This window comes from Quercus lobata, chromosome 11 (genome assembly GCF_001633185.2).
Source record: "Quercus lobata isolate SW786 chromosome 11, ValleyOak3.0 Primary Assembly, whole genome shotgun sequence".
Lineage (NCBI taxonomy): Eukaryota > Viridiplantae > Streptophyta > Magnoliopsida > Fagales > Fagaceae > Quercus > Quercus lobata.
Window position 1 is genome coordinate 9,778,824 of NC_044914.1, and position 14,795 is coordinate 9,793,618.

Below are 14,795 nucleotides of genomic sequence, written 5' to 3' on the forward strand. Positions count from 1 at the left end.
TCATCACAATAATAACAAAGGCCTTTCTTCCTTCTCTCTTCCATCTGAGTTGATGTAATCTTTTGTATAGGTACTTTGGTTGAAGATTCAGCTTTACTGTCATGCATGGTCATTAGTGATTCTTGCCAATTAACCTTGCTAGACTTATTAAATGGCCTATAGACCTTCTTGCAAGTGAACAAATACTCCTCCTGAATCTTGGCTAACCCAAAAGCAGCACTCAATGTTCTTGGATTTTGCATCCTCACAACCAACCTTATTTCATCCCTCAACCCACTTAGGAAGCAACTAAACTTATGAGATTAAGGTAAGTTTCTGATTCTATTACTTAACATCTCAAATTGACTCTTATAAGCAGCCACAGTGGTAGTTTGCTTCAACTTAGTCAAGGTTTCCATAGGATCATCATATGATGAAGGTCCAAACCTGACTTGAATGGCCCTAACAAATGTTTCCTAAGAATCTAATGATTTTTCACAATCTTGAAACCAAATCAATGCCTCATCATCAAGATGATAAGAAGCATTCAAAATCCTCTCTTCCTCAGGAATTTCATAATATCTAAAGAATTGGACAGTTCTAATAATCCAAGCAAAAGGATCACCTCTACTAAACCTAGGGAACTCCAACCTAATACACTTAGGAATTACAGCACCTACCTCAGGTCTTAGATGAGGATGTCATGGCAGCACCTCTGCTTCAGGATGGTTTTCTGGTTGAGGAGCAGGACCTTCTTGTGGACCATCTCATTGCTACACTGCTGGAAGTCTCTCTTCAAACACAGCTTGCAAGCCTTTGAAGTTGTTGTCCATTGCTTCCAACCTTCGTGAAATTATCTCCGTGGCAGAGGCTATGATCATCCAATCTCTGTTGAACCAATGAAACAGTCTCACTCAAAGGGAGTATCTAGTTTCTTGCACCATGATTGAACCAGCTCTGATACCAAATTGATAAGACTCAATTGAATTAAATTCTATTACTCTCAATCTTGTAGTTCTTCAAGGGAACTAGGCCTCCATGGATTCTAAGAGGGAATCAACCTCCAATAGCATTTCAAGAATTGCTATTCAATTGTATTATTCATCAACGGAATCCATATTACAATCTGAATTGAAACTTATATCCTACTTACTAACTAACAATGTACAACACATCTCAGTCTTAGCTAACTAACTAAGTACAACTCTTAATGCATCAACAATTAACCAACTACTTGTAACTAACTATGTACAAGCCTCCCTTGCTTCTCTGTATGTACAAGCCTTCCACTGCCCTACCCACAACAACAACACACTTCCCTACACCGCACAAGCACCCTTCATTGCACTACCTAGCCAAAACTGCACCATATAGCAATGCACCCCAATCAGAGTCCTAACACATAGTGTGCTTTAATCTCCAATTGTACTGAAACTGTTATGTCCTTGCTGAAGAATAGTGATATTGTTTCTCAATTAATTTTGGAGAGTGTCTATTACACAAACTTGCATACATAGTACACACCCCAAAAACAAAGGAAAGGTCATGATTTCGAACTACTTGAAATCATGATTTCCTTTGTTTTAGGAAAGTTTGTGTACTATGTGTGCATTAAGTGAGGTGCACTAGACATTTCCCATTAATTTTTTGTCCTAAAGCATCCTCATATGTAATATGAGTTGTAATGTTGGATTGCCTAGCCAAATTGCAAAACGCTAATTATTATTGTACATATTGAGTTATACACATTCTTACAACCTCCCGTTGAAATTGTGTTGAAAGCACGACACAATTTCAATTGTACCCCATATACATAGTGTGTAAACTATCACCGTTCATTGTCAAAAAGAGGTATGAGATATGTGGGCCACCTTTGCTAATGGATATGCCATGCATTCTTCCTTAGTTCTTTGCTTGTCTCAATAAAGTTGTTAGTCCTTGTGCACATAATAAGAATAGAGTAATTATTAGTGTATACTAGTTATTGCAAACACTGTACACACAAGTTTTTTTAAAACCGAAGACGTGACACGTTTTCAATTAAAAACAAAAAAAAAAAAAAAACGTGTGTACACTCGGTGTATAACATGACATTATGTAATAAACACTACCCGCAATAATAAGTATGGGCAAATTGGGCCTTCTCAGTCCTTACCTTAGGCCACACGAGTTGGGTGTAAGTAGCCTTTGGTTCTCCATTTAGCAAAACTGAGTCAGATGCTGAAGATACAGATTCCATTACCAATGATAACAACCTTCTATCAAAATCTACTCTTTCCATTATGCCCTTCGTCTTGGGCTCTTGGCAATTTGTTTTTGTAGATTTCGTACTGTATTCTGATTCCATGATTTGATTTCTTCGCAGTCTTTAATATCCTATTACCCTCAACTTCCGTTGTCCATGCATCGCCAAATACGTCTTTCACACCCCTCCATTTTTGTCCAAAATTCCCCAGACTGAAAATGCTTTTTCCTTCCCACCAGTACTCTTGATGTCTACGTAATTTCCACAAGCATAGTTGTATGATCTCAAAGAAGTTGCACTCAATTGTGAACCGCCATGCCTCAAAATATCTCTGTCCACTCGCTTGCGGCCATGGCTAGGTCTAGCCACTAACGGATTTGGTCCTGGTTATCTTTGTATCCTATTTTATATAAGCTTTTTGAGAGTTTATAAGTGAAGGACAAGAATAACATATTTTCAAATAATCTTATCAAACCAATCATTACATTTCCAGGTATTCAGATTCTCATGTGTGATTCCCAAAATGTTGGATGGCGATAAGTATAATGGATTCCTCAATCCAAACACCATGCTATTTCCAACAACACAAGATGTCTTCTTATTTTATTTTATATATGAAAAGATTGGATATTCAATTATTCAATACAACAAATGGCATTCCCCGCTAAAAAATACAACAAATGGCATTCCCAGCTAAAAAAAATACAACATATGGCATTCCCAGCTAAAAAAAATTACAACAGATGGCATCAATGCACTTATTCAAACTTAAAACAAGAATAGATGAACTAGTGGTTAATGAATATGTATTTCAGATCACACGTGCACAATCTCCTGCTTCACATATCATTACCTCTTTGTCGTTTATTTGGCTAGCCAACTTTGGTTGAACCTTGCGATATTCCTCCCTGATAAATGAAGCAGCTTCATCGGCACGATCAGCATCTACAAATGCAAGACAGCAGCCTCTAAATCCAGCCCCACTAAACCGTGTCCCAAACACGCCGGGAGCCCTCAAAAGGATTTCGTACAGTTGAATTAATGGTTCACAACCTACAACAATCATGACAGTTTGGTTGGTCACCAATTACTTTGATGCTTCAGAGCATTTCAAGGGCCAAAACAGTATTAATAAGTACCCACACGGCCAAGCTACAAACCTCATATGGAAAATTTCTAGCCCTAGTCAATTCCATCGTTTCAAACTAAAATCTCCAAATTAGTAATTGAATTGTGAAAGTATTGAAACTTGATTGAATTTCAACATTGAGATAACATCTAAAAATTGAACTAAATCAAGATAAAGTCATGAAAACTTTGAAAAATAAGGTGAAATATATAAAGAAAAGCAAGAACAAAAAAATTCCCGAGTGTTGCAGTGTTACTATTCCTGTACCTCATGGCAAAAGTTGCGACCAACATATTTGAGTTGGTAAGGGAAAAAGCCTTATTGCAGAATATAATACTAGCACAATTTATTTCTTTGATATGGTGAAAAAGTTATATAGTATATACATTCATACACTCAGAAGCATCATTTATTTCTAATATCAATTGTCTACATATACAGGAGAATTTTAACAGGAATTTAGGAGGGTTCTCATGCTGTAATTTGGCTAGCATCAGAAGTGGAAAATTTAAAGTTGATCCTATACTTCATTTCAGAAGAGAATTTAAAATAAATAATAAATTAAAAAAAAAATGCACCAAAATTTTATGCCCAGAGCCACCCTACTCAACGTTCATGCTAAAAGCAAAGAATGAGAAAACCAATACTCTTAAATCAGTTCAAGATCCAAAACTGTAAATGGGACCATTCAACCTTCTATTCATGTCTACTAACTTGGTGTGCAAGTGGAACCTCAGGAATGGAAATGACCATATAAAAAACATGGAAATACTGCAAATAAACATAACTTCATAATAATATATTGATATATAAAAGAAGATTTCAGTTACTTCACATAGAATTAATTGGAGTAAGTAAAAACTAATTGCTAAAGGTTAGTAACCATATGGCCCCTGAACTCACAAACTGGTTATCGCCCATTCCAGGAGAGAAGCGGTACAGTTGGTTCTGCTTTCAGAAGTGGGAAACAGATCTAGCCATTAACAGCAAGACCGACACTACTTCTAAAAGAAATGCTTTTATAAAGAAAACTAAATGTAATTCTGATTATTTTCACTTTTTTAAAATTTAAAAAAAAAAAAAAAAAAAAAAAAAAAAAAAAAAAAAAAAAAAAAAAAAAACTTTTATCATTAAAAAATGTGCTTTTCTTTAGTTTTTTCACAACAGGGGCAGAATGATGAACAAAAGCTAGCAGCTATGAACACTGGAGATAAGTTTATACCAGATTCATATTTACTGATAGAACTTAAACCCGATGCTGAAACAAGCTTTCCAAAATCTTCCAACTTGCCTGAAGCCCAAGCTTCAGCTCCTGAAATAATCATGCTTTCAACCAATTATTATTTGTAACACACAAAAATTCAAAATTATAACAGAACATGAGAATACATTTGCTTAAAAAATTATTGAATGACATTAATGGGGTTAAACCTTTGATAACCCGCTTATTCTCTGAAAAATAATGCTCTGCTCTTTTAGCTAGATAGGGTTCTAATTGGCTCTGCAGGGTATGAGAGCAGAAGAGATTAGAAACAAATGACAAACTAATTGTAACAAAACCATGCTAAAGTAACGTAAGCCAGACATCATGATAAAATAAGGGTCAATGAGAGAATATTAGGAAGACATCACCAAAGATAACCAAACCAAAATAACACTAAACGAGGTCAATTTGCAAAGTTCATGTAAAAATTAAATTAATGATATATTGGTTTTAAAAGTTCACAAATTGATATTTCAAATGCTGGGGATTGTCTCATACTGGACCAATCAGGAGTAACTTATTAGACTAACCCTTTGCCTTTTCTCATCACCTAAAATAAAGACTGTAATTAGAATGAAGAAGTGCCCTTACAAATGCACAATTACATTGTTAAAATCAGCAATATTTGTGCACTTACAACTGCACACCCTTAAATATGACTTAGGCCATCTTGCAACTGTCAGAAATTAGAAATATTTGTCCTCAAACACACATTTTCAACAAAAGAGAACCTTTCTGCATTCAACAGTTGGACAAGGGTAATATATGTGGATGTTGAGCATACTTTAAAAGAGCCTTAATAACTTGTTTTAGGTCTACTGTCCACATTAAATGCTTATTATCTACATATGCATTATATGTCTGTCAAAATGCTAAATTAATTTTATCAATAGCTATATAAGCACACACATTTTATATACATATAAAACCCAAAGCTGCAATGAATTAATTAATGCAAAAACTTCTGTCATTTTTGTTTACCTTGTGAGCTTCATAATCTTCTGGTTGAACTGTTTACATTCAGAAAAAAGGAAAAAAATCAAAATCATTCTACAACAGGGCAAGAAATTTGAAATTCAAACTTGAGAAGCTTGTCAGTTCAACAAAGTGAAATACTTGCCATTTGATAGGATAGGCTCCATTTTGTTGTTTCCAGAAGCACTATGGAAAGAAGAAAATAATATTAAATATGATTTTACAGTAAAATGATTTTCTTTATGTATTTAATTTCAATATAAATGACATAGCATAATCAGTTAAAACATCTCACACATAATGAAATAATTTTGGGGGTGTTATATAGTTAGCATTGAGGCAGGTTTTGGAAGGCACATTTAAATCTGATTTGAGTTTTGCTGGTTTCAGAAATAATATTAAACCCAAAACTGGATCAGATTGGACTTGGGATGTCTTATTTTCTAATTATATAAGGTTTTGGCTGAAGTTCCCTCACCAAACCCTGAGGAAATCTGTTCGTACTCAAAGTTGGTACCCCAAGATTAATTTGCAGGTAAGGCCTCAAGAAGGCTTGTGGTCATGTTTGCTAGAATAATGGTTAAATGATTAAATTTACCCTTCCCTATAGTTTTTAGGTACACGTGGTAATTAATCATGGTATTAGAGCATGGGGTCCGAAAAGGAACTGTGGAAGCCTGATAGGTTTCTTCAATAGATCTAGTTATTTGGTGGGAGGATCCTATTTGTCCTTTATTTATTTGTTATTATTATTATCATTTATTTTGGTAATGAAGGTTTTTAGTAAGAATGTAAGGTAACTGTTTACGTGGAAGAGGAACACATGCTTTCTGGCTTCTTAGCTAGTGGTTTTGAGGGAACTAAAACTTTGATGTCTCCTTTATTATTTGAGATGATACACAATTTTCAGCAAAGCTTATGCAGAACAGTTGTTCAGTCCACATAGTGTTTTGTTTTGTTTAATTTGAAGCAGTTTCAAGCATGAGAATTAACTTGGGGAAGAGTAACAATTGTATACCATGGGAAACCTTATCTCCTTTGTGTTCCAAGCACTTAACAGCATTTATCATGCTCTTTTTGCTTTACCTTTGTGTTATTTCTACATTTCAGCTGCTGAGATTACAGTTAATTCTACTACCTAAACCACTCATTACCATTGCCTGCTCCGTTTTATAAAAGTTTCCTCTAAAATCCTCTTCACATATACTTATGACTTATGAGTAATATTGTAATAGTAGTGAGGGTATTTTGGTAATATTTTAATTTATTTATAAACTAAAAATAATACATGTGTATTAGGGTTAATTAATTTTAGACTCAAGTACAATTTTCTGAAATCACTCTGGTAACAAAGTTCATTCAAATTAAACCAATCGGGTGTGGCTGTCATGAAATCCAGTTTCTCACACCAAGTTGTTTTGAGCTTGATAATTCATGAAGGTGCTATAACTGTAAGAAATACATGCGTATGAAGCAGATCTAAATCATATAAATAATCCTAAAGACATCAGAAAGTAGGTTCTGAAAAAGGAAGAAAGTGGATCTTACTTGAGAATAATTCTTGCAGCCTCTTGACACTCTGCAACTCGGCGATTATATCCAGGGTTGGTAGTCAAAGCCTGCTTCAAGCCTGAAAATGCCAATAATATTTTGTATGCTTTCTGCGACTCAGTTTTGTAGGTTTTTGGCGGCTTGGGTGGGTGTACAAGCTTATGTTCTTTGGTCTACAAATGCCAAGTGAGATTCAGAAGATGGAATAATTCTAATGAATATGAGAATAAGAGAATATCTATTAACTTTCAAAATTGAAGCAGGATCCAATATATTTGAAGTTCAAAATTTAAAGAAATGGTTATAGACAAAACCCATATTGCATTACAAAGAAACACATTATACCAGCATGGAAGAGATCCCATAATTTGAAGATGCACAAAAGATAGAAGGCATATCATATACAATAACAATAAACATTCTGTCCTACATGTTGTGCTTGTGCCAAGTGGCTCAGCGTAATGTTACAAGTCGTACAATGTATTTTTTCCATATAGCTCATTAATTATAAGATAGTTTATTCTAAATGAAATTCTATTCTCATTAATTATATTAAGAGAGTTTACTCTAGGTAGATTATATTACCAAAGTTTCAAAAGTAAAATACTATCCCAATTAAATTATATTACTAAAAGTTTCTTCTTCATTGTCCTATTGCTTATGAATTATGGTCTATGGTGTGGGCTCTTTTTGGTCTTCAATGGGTTATGCCGCATGGTGTCTCTGATTTATTTTCGAGTTGGCAAGGTTCCTTTGGTGCGCATCGGAGCATTGATTTATGGAGGGTTGTCCCACATTGTGTCCTATGGTGTATTTGGCGAGAACGGAACTCAAGATGTTTCGAAGGGAAGGAACGCTCTATTTCAGATTTAAAATCTCTTCTTCTCCACACCTTGCTAGAGTGGAGTTCATCCTTCAATCTTTTCCCTTGTTCTAATTTTTTAGAAATGCTTGATCTTTGTAATTTTTGTGTTTGATGTACTGTTTTCCACGTACACCCCCAGTGTACCTGGACTTTTGATTAATACATTTCCGTTATTTATCAAAAAAAAATTATATTACTAAAAGTTTCTAGAAGTTTAAGAGAACATTCATTATCTACTTAAATTATTTTAATCATCTACCATTATTACTAGTTTTAATATAATAATAGTGTCCTATACATAGTACAAGCACCAAATGGCTCAATGTGTGTGTTATACATTGCTCAATGTACTTTTGTTTTGAGGCTCATTAATTGTTATACATATAACATAGGGGGAACGATATTCATGGGTATGTTCTCCAACATCCTTACCCACGTTAGGATACAAGTTGTTATACAACAGTGGGCAATGCCCTAGTTAGTTTCTAGCAAAATGTAAAAGCATAGAAGCAGCAATCCAGAAATTTTTAACGATTTCTTGGAAGCCAGTAGCTCTAAGATCCTAGCAAACTGGATTGGGGCAGTTTTTTTAATCTTAGGGTTTTGGATTTCGGGAATCTTAGGGCTTGATTTAGGACTGAAAAATTGGGGGAATGGGGGAAAACAATGGCAAATGGTTGGGGTATTTTGGTAATAACATCTTTGTTACTCAATTGCCATGTCATGTGCCACATGATTAAATAGGTTTACACCAACAATTTCTGTTAAAAAATATAGCACCGGCCATTGAATGGATCCATTGGTACTGAAAAGATAAATAAAGCCATAAAGGACCAACTTGTCATGAACTATTTTAGAGGGATCAACTTCAAACTTGGAGATATTTTTTTTTTTTTTTTTTTGATAGGTAAAACTTGGTGATATTTTTAGGGACGAAAATTATAGTTTAACCATTAAAATTTTATATAAATTATACTATTAAGCAAATGTTTTCTTTGATGTACATATAATTTATAATTAATCCATGAAGAGTTAAGGGACCGTAACACAAAAATTAAAACATAGATCAGTGAATTCTTGAAGATGTCTCTCACACACACAAAATTACCTATCAGTTCCCTAAAATCATACTCATTAAAGCCTTTAACCCTCATACAACAAATAGCTTCGAAACTACCCATGAATTCAATTTTACAGTTCATGGGTACTGTTCACAGCAGCCAGACCAGCAGCCAAAAACTGGGGTTCTTTTCCATGTAAACACAAATGCCTTTCCTTACTCTATTTGAAACCTGAATTTCCCTAGCCCTAATAAGACAATCCTCTCTACTATTTTCTGCCATTAAAATTCTGCAACCTTTAATCTTATTTCCTGTCCCTTACAACTTTCTACTTTATTTTCCAATGCTTTAAAATATGAAGAGGGGCAATATATAACCTATACTTTTCTATTGATTAACCTTAGAAACATCCCTTGCCTGCTTTCCTACATTATTTTGGTGTCGGAGCATTTGTCTCAAGTCACTGGGCCTTTCCACCTAATAGCTTAAGCTTTTAGTTACAGGTTATTGGATTTTGTGGGGGAGGGGGTGTTAAACTAAGTGTTCCCCTTATGCACGTAATTACAGGTCTATGCTCTACTAGGTCCCCTCTACCTTATAGTTTAAGCATTTAGGCTAGAAGCTGTAATAGCATCCCCCCACCCCACATGCCTGCACGTGCACCCTCCACTGCAGAGGAGAAAAAGGGGGGGGGGGGGTGGTTGAAGAAAAAGAGAGACAGAGAGGTCTTCAAGATTTCATTCCTCAATCCACTATTCTGTTCCTTCCTGTATCTCGAGAAAGCACTAGAATGTCATTAGCACTAGCCAGCTGCACTTTTTTATTCACTTATGATGAAGCAATAAGAATATACTACGTTCCACTAAAAGAAACAATCTGTAAAGTTACTTTTGTATTGTCAGATTCAGAATTGCAATTTCAAGATTTTTTGTTTCCATATACCTTGTGAGCTTTGTACATAGCTTCATTTTACGTGTAAAATTTTACATGTTTCCTAATATCCAATGAACTCCAAAGAGAAAAATATCAGGTTCAAAAATGATGGGCCAATCAGAAGATCCAGAAATATACACTTATATTTTGTTTGTCAACAGCTATTAGATTTTAGAAATTTGATAAATAATCCTTTTACAATATTTGCCAGACTATCATTTTTCTATCATTTGAATCCATGTATCATGAATTTTCTTCATGAATAATCTCCACCTTAATGTTCATACAAGCATTTTGGTTTAATACGTAAAACATTTCCACCTCATGAACATTCTAAATGATTCAGTAACAATGCAAGCCTCATAAACAAAGTAGCCAATAGGTTCATGAGATAACAATAACATAGACTTCACTGAGTCAATACATGGTTATGATACTGGATCTCAAGATACAACTCTGCACAACAAAAATAAAGGAATGACATTATCCTAGCGCCACCCCCCCCCCCCCAAACAGCGGCATAAACAAAGAAAAAGAAGAATGAATGAATGACATTCACAAAAGAAATTGAATTAAATAACAGAAAAAACACAGAAAGCAATATGCACCTAAAAGTCTTCACGATACACAATTAGTAGCATGTAAGACAAAGTGGGAAAAGATCATAACTGAAATAGAATCTAACTCTGCACTGAACTTAAACCATCTGTTGTATCTAATATATAAAAACAAACATTTATATGAGTAATAGAATTCATAAATTACCTTGCAGTTCATGAATGTTAGACAACCCTGGCGTGAAAGCAAGATGGCTGATTGATCCAAGATGCCATTTCTCAGACCCAAATATTCATTTTCAATATACCTACATATGCACAAAAATGAAATTTAGAAAGGTCTAGTATGATTAAACAAATGGGTTAAGTACCTGTCACAATGTATATTATTTTAATGTTGGCACTAAAATACCATGAAATACAAGCACTGTTTTTCAACTCTCTCTCTCTCTCTCTCTTTATATAAATATATATATATATATATATATATATTTTTAAACACTAAGAAAAAATAAGTGCAGCCTCTTCATCCCTAGGTTTCCAAGAGAAGCTAAGCATTTGTAATTAGCAAGATTAACATACCATGTACCTTATATATTTCTGACAATTGTAGTTTGCAGGTATGTTAGGATCACTGGTTTTAATGAACTACCAAGTTAAAATTAAAGAAAAAAATTATAAAAAATTAAACTGAAAGAATTAAAACCGGTGATCCTCAAATGTTGGAACCAATGACACTCTTATTTAATTCTATGCCTGTAACTACACTTTTGACTGCATATATCAGAACTTCACAACATTTAGAGAGTACTCACGATATTGTGTAAGTGCAAGAAGCGAGACAGGAATTTTTTATCTCTCATTTATCAAAAAAATCAATTTCATTTTCTTTTTTCTTTTCCCATAAAAGGTTTCTGAAAACAGTTCCTAAACCAATGACCTTATGCATCCATTAACTTTTCCCCAAAATAAAATTTAAAAACCTAATTAGCTATCACTGACATTAATTCTTGAGTTCCTTAACCTTAGACTTCCGAAGAGGATATTGTTTCTCTAACCATGCTATGGTGACACTGTCTTGAACCTAGGACTTGAATGCAGATTGAATTTAGGTTTAATAGACTCCAAATGGCATTTATTTGAAAATGATTTTGTGTTTGAAAGGTTGAGTAAATGCATGGGACAATGTTCATTCCACATAAACCTATTGGCAATTTTTTCTACGCTCCCTATATGTTAATCCTATTTTGTGCATTTTAATTCTTTTTTTTTTTTTTGGGATAAGTAATAAGATTATAGAAATTAGAAAAATTGAGCCACCCAAGCATACATGAGGTAGACAATCAATTACAAAAATTGCATAAATCTATCAAATCAATAATAGAAAATAAAGACAGATTCCTATTGGCTGACAACCAATCCAAAATAGTTCTAATAAAGAACAACTTAAGATCATGCATAAAACTTTCGGTGTCTTCAAAAATCCTACTATTCCTTTCCCTCCAGATGCACCACATCAAACAATGAGGGATAACCATCCAAATATGACCATTTCAATGACGACAAAAATGACCTTCCCAACAAGCTAAAAGCTCAACAACAGATTTTGGCATCACCCATGAAACTCCAAACAAACCAAAATCATGGACCACAGATCTAAAGCAATAGGTGATCATTAGATTCACCATTGCATTGCACATACAACACCAATCTGTAATTCTTATCTTCCTCTTCCTTAAGTTGTCAATTGTCAAAATTTTACGTAAAGCTGCAGTCCATACAAAAAAGGCTACTCTTCGAGGGGCTTTTGATCTCCATATGATTTTCCAAGGAAAGGACTGCTCATTGGCAATAGCAGCAGCATCAAAAGACAATAATAGGTAGCAACCTTAAAGCCCTTTCTCTTATCAGGTTTCTAGCACATTTTATCCTCCCCAATCCCCCTAATTCCCAAACCATAAATGGTATCCATGAATGTCATCAAGGACTCCAATTCCCAGTGTTGAATGGCCCATACAATGTGTAGATCCCAGTGAAGAACCCCATTGGTGAAATGCATTAAATCCGCCACACTTGCCTCCTTATTACTACAAATCCGAAATAACTCAAGATAGCAAATAGCAAGAGAGCTCTTCCCACTCCATTGGAGTTTCCAAAATTTCACGTGTTCCATCCCCAACTTCTTATAGAATATGGCTTGACATAGATGGCCATCCCTGTCTAATAGTTCTCCACATACCAACTCCATGAGGATCATAAACTGGATCAAAGCACCATCCCCCCCATTCACTACCATACTTCACTTCTATACTCATCTCCATAATGTATTCTTCTCATGACCATATCTCCACAACCATTTCCCTAACAAGGAGTCATTAAAAATCCTCAATCTTCTAATACCCAAACCACCTACTGAAAGAGGTGAACAAACATCTTTCCATTTAACTAGATGGCGTTTAGTCTCTTCACCCATACCACCCCATAAAAATTTTTGCTGCAGTTTTTCAATACGGCTAGCCACAACTGCTGGGATAGGAAACAAAGAAAGAAATAGGTATGCAAGCTTGATAAAGTATTCTTAATTAAAGTGACTCTGCCTCCCTTGGATAAATATAAACGCTTCCATCCTGCAAGTTTCTTTCTATCTTTTCTAAAATTGGATTCCAAATTGACTTACCTTTGAAGTGAGCACCCAAAGGAAGACCCAAAATATCTATAGGTATCTTGGAATGTCTAAAGCCCCAAAATAATGGTTGAAGTCAGTATTTCTCTTCTTGCTGGGATATGGTCTCAATAATGGCTGGAAATTGTAGTGATGGTAAAAACAATAATTAAAGTAACACTCAATTGAACAGTAAAGGCAAAAGCAACTTGCTGTCATGGCTAATTAGACAACGTGGCTTAAATATCCTTAACAAAGCCATAGACTAACCAAGCTTGAACCCAATTATTTGGACAAACCAATTTCTATTTCATATAAGTATAACCAAATTATTTGCAATAGCTTTGTCTCCTCCACCACCCTGTCTCTTTTTCGTGAAAGCTAAGTTTAAATACATACCCAGTGAATTGCACTGATGGGAGTTCATGTTCGTGATCTTGATTGATTTAATAATAATCATATGTCTACCTAAAAAATAGTTGAAAATTTCTGACAAACTTACCAATCATATTCAATATTTTCTGTCAGAGATACCGTTAAGTGATTTGCACTTTCCAATGCCAACAAGTAAGCTATGCCAACCTGTCAAACATGTAATTATACAGATTAAATTATTAGATAAAAAATAAGAGCTACTCAAAAGCAATAAGGCATTGAAATAGCTATATAGAAAACCTTATGCAAACTAGACACAAACACAGCAAAGAAAATTAAATGTCTTAGATATTTAGCAATGGATAAATATGATAAACAAAAATGCATTAAACTTGATTACCTTAATCATAAGTCCTAATTTCCCCACCCTTTATGAAGATAAGAGAGAGCAACTTTACATTCAGCTCAGAAAATGAAAGACTATATTACTGATTGTGAACCTTTTCAATTCTACTCAGTAAATTTCTTGACTGTAAACACACTATAACAAAAGCATGTGAAAAGGAAAGAAACTCACAGCAGCAGAAGAGCTAAGTCCTGAACTGTCAAGACCTTCAGAACCACATATGTATCCTATGATACCCTGCAACAATTGCAACAAATGATCTAATAGATGGATTCTGAAAAACAGCACAATCTTACAGTAGGTGAAACAGAAATTTACTTGCATTCAAGAATTTTCCAAGAAACCTGATTAGCAAATAGTTTAATCACATCTGCCTTGCTTGTTCAAGTGCAGAAAGTGGTTTCCTTAGAGGCTCAGATGTCAAATTCATATAGCTTTTAGTTATGCCTGAAAAGATAGCTGTGGGATAGATTTGTCCAAAGTCTCTCTCTTTTTTCTTTTTTTTGGGGCATGTTGATGTCAGGAGAAAATTGGTGTCATCTAAAGTTTCTTCTCTGTCAGGTCTACAGTGTTGGATACAAACTCATACTTTGTTCTTGTTTCCAGACGGTAGACAATCCCAACAGATGGAATTCAAACTTAGTAAAACTAGCAGTAGAAATAAAGGGATGGTTAAAGTAGATGGTTGATAGATATTAAAGAGTGACTATTTTTTGTATCATGATTCAATTATAAGTAAAGATGAAAGGATTGAAGAGAATGTTTCTTGTAGAATTAAAGAGAGAGGTGCATA

The 14,795-nt window shown here is 34.5% G+C and overlaps 1 protein-coding gene across 4 annotated transcripts in view; it reads right to left on the minus strand.

Annotated features, from left to right (window-relative positions):
• Positions 1-2,815: 2,815 nt before the first annotated feature.
• Positions 2,816-14,795, minus strand: part of LOC115967380 (galacturonokinase) — a 30,825-nt gene continuing 18,845 nt past the window's right edge. For all 4 annotated transcript variants that reach the window (XM_031086462.1, XM_031086461.1, XM_031086464.1 and 1 more), the window contains 9 exons: positions 14,174-14,239; positions 13,724-13,803; positions 10,768-10,867; positions 7,141-7,316; positions 5,738-5,778; positions 5,599-5,627; positions 4,785-4,854; positions 4,576-4,665; positions 2,816-3,277 (listed from right to left, as the gene is read on the minus strand). In XM_031086462.1, the coding sequence (XP_030942322.1) occupies positions 3,036-3,277; positions 4,576-4,665; positions 4,785-4,854; positions 5,599-5,627; positions 5,738-5,778; positions 7,141-7,316; positions 10,768-10,867; positions 13,724-13,803; positions 14,174-14,239 (894 nt within the window). In that variant the 3' untranslated portion in view covers positions 2,816-3,035. The remainder of the gene's footprint in view (positions 3,278-4,575; positions 4,666-4,784; positions 4,855-5,598; positions 5,628-5,737; positions 5,779-7,140; positions 7,317-10,767; positions 10,868-13,723; positions 13,804-14,173; positions 14,240-14,795) is intronic.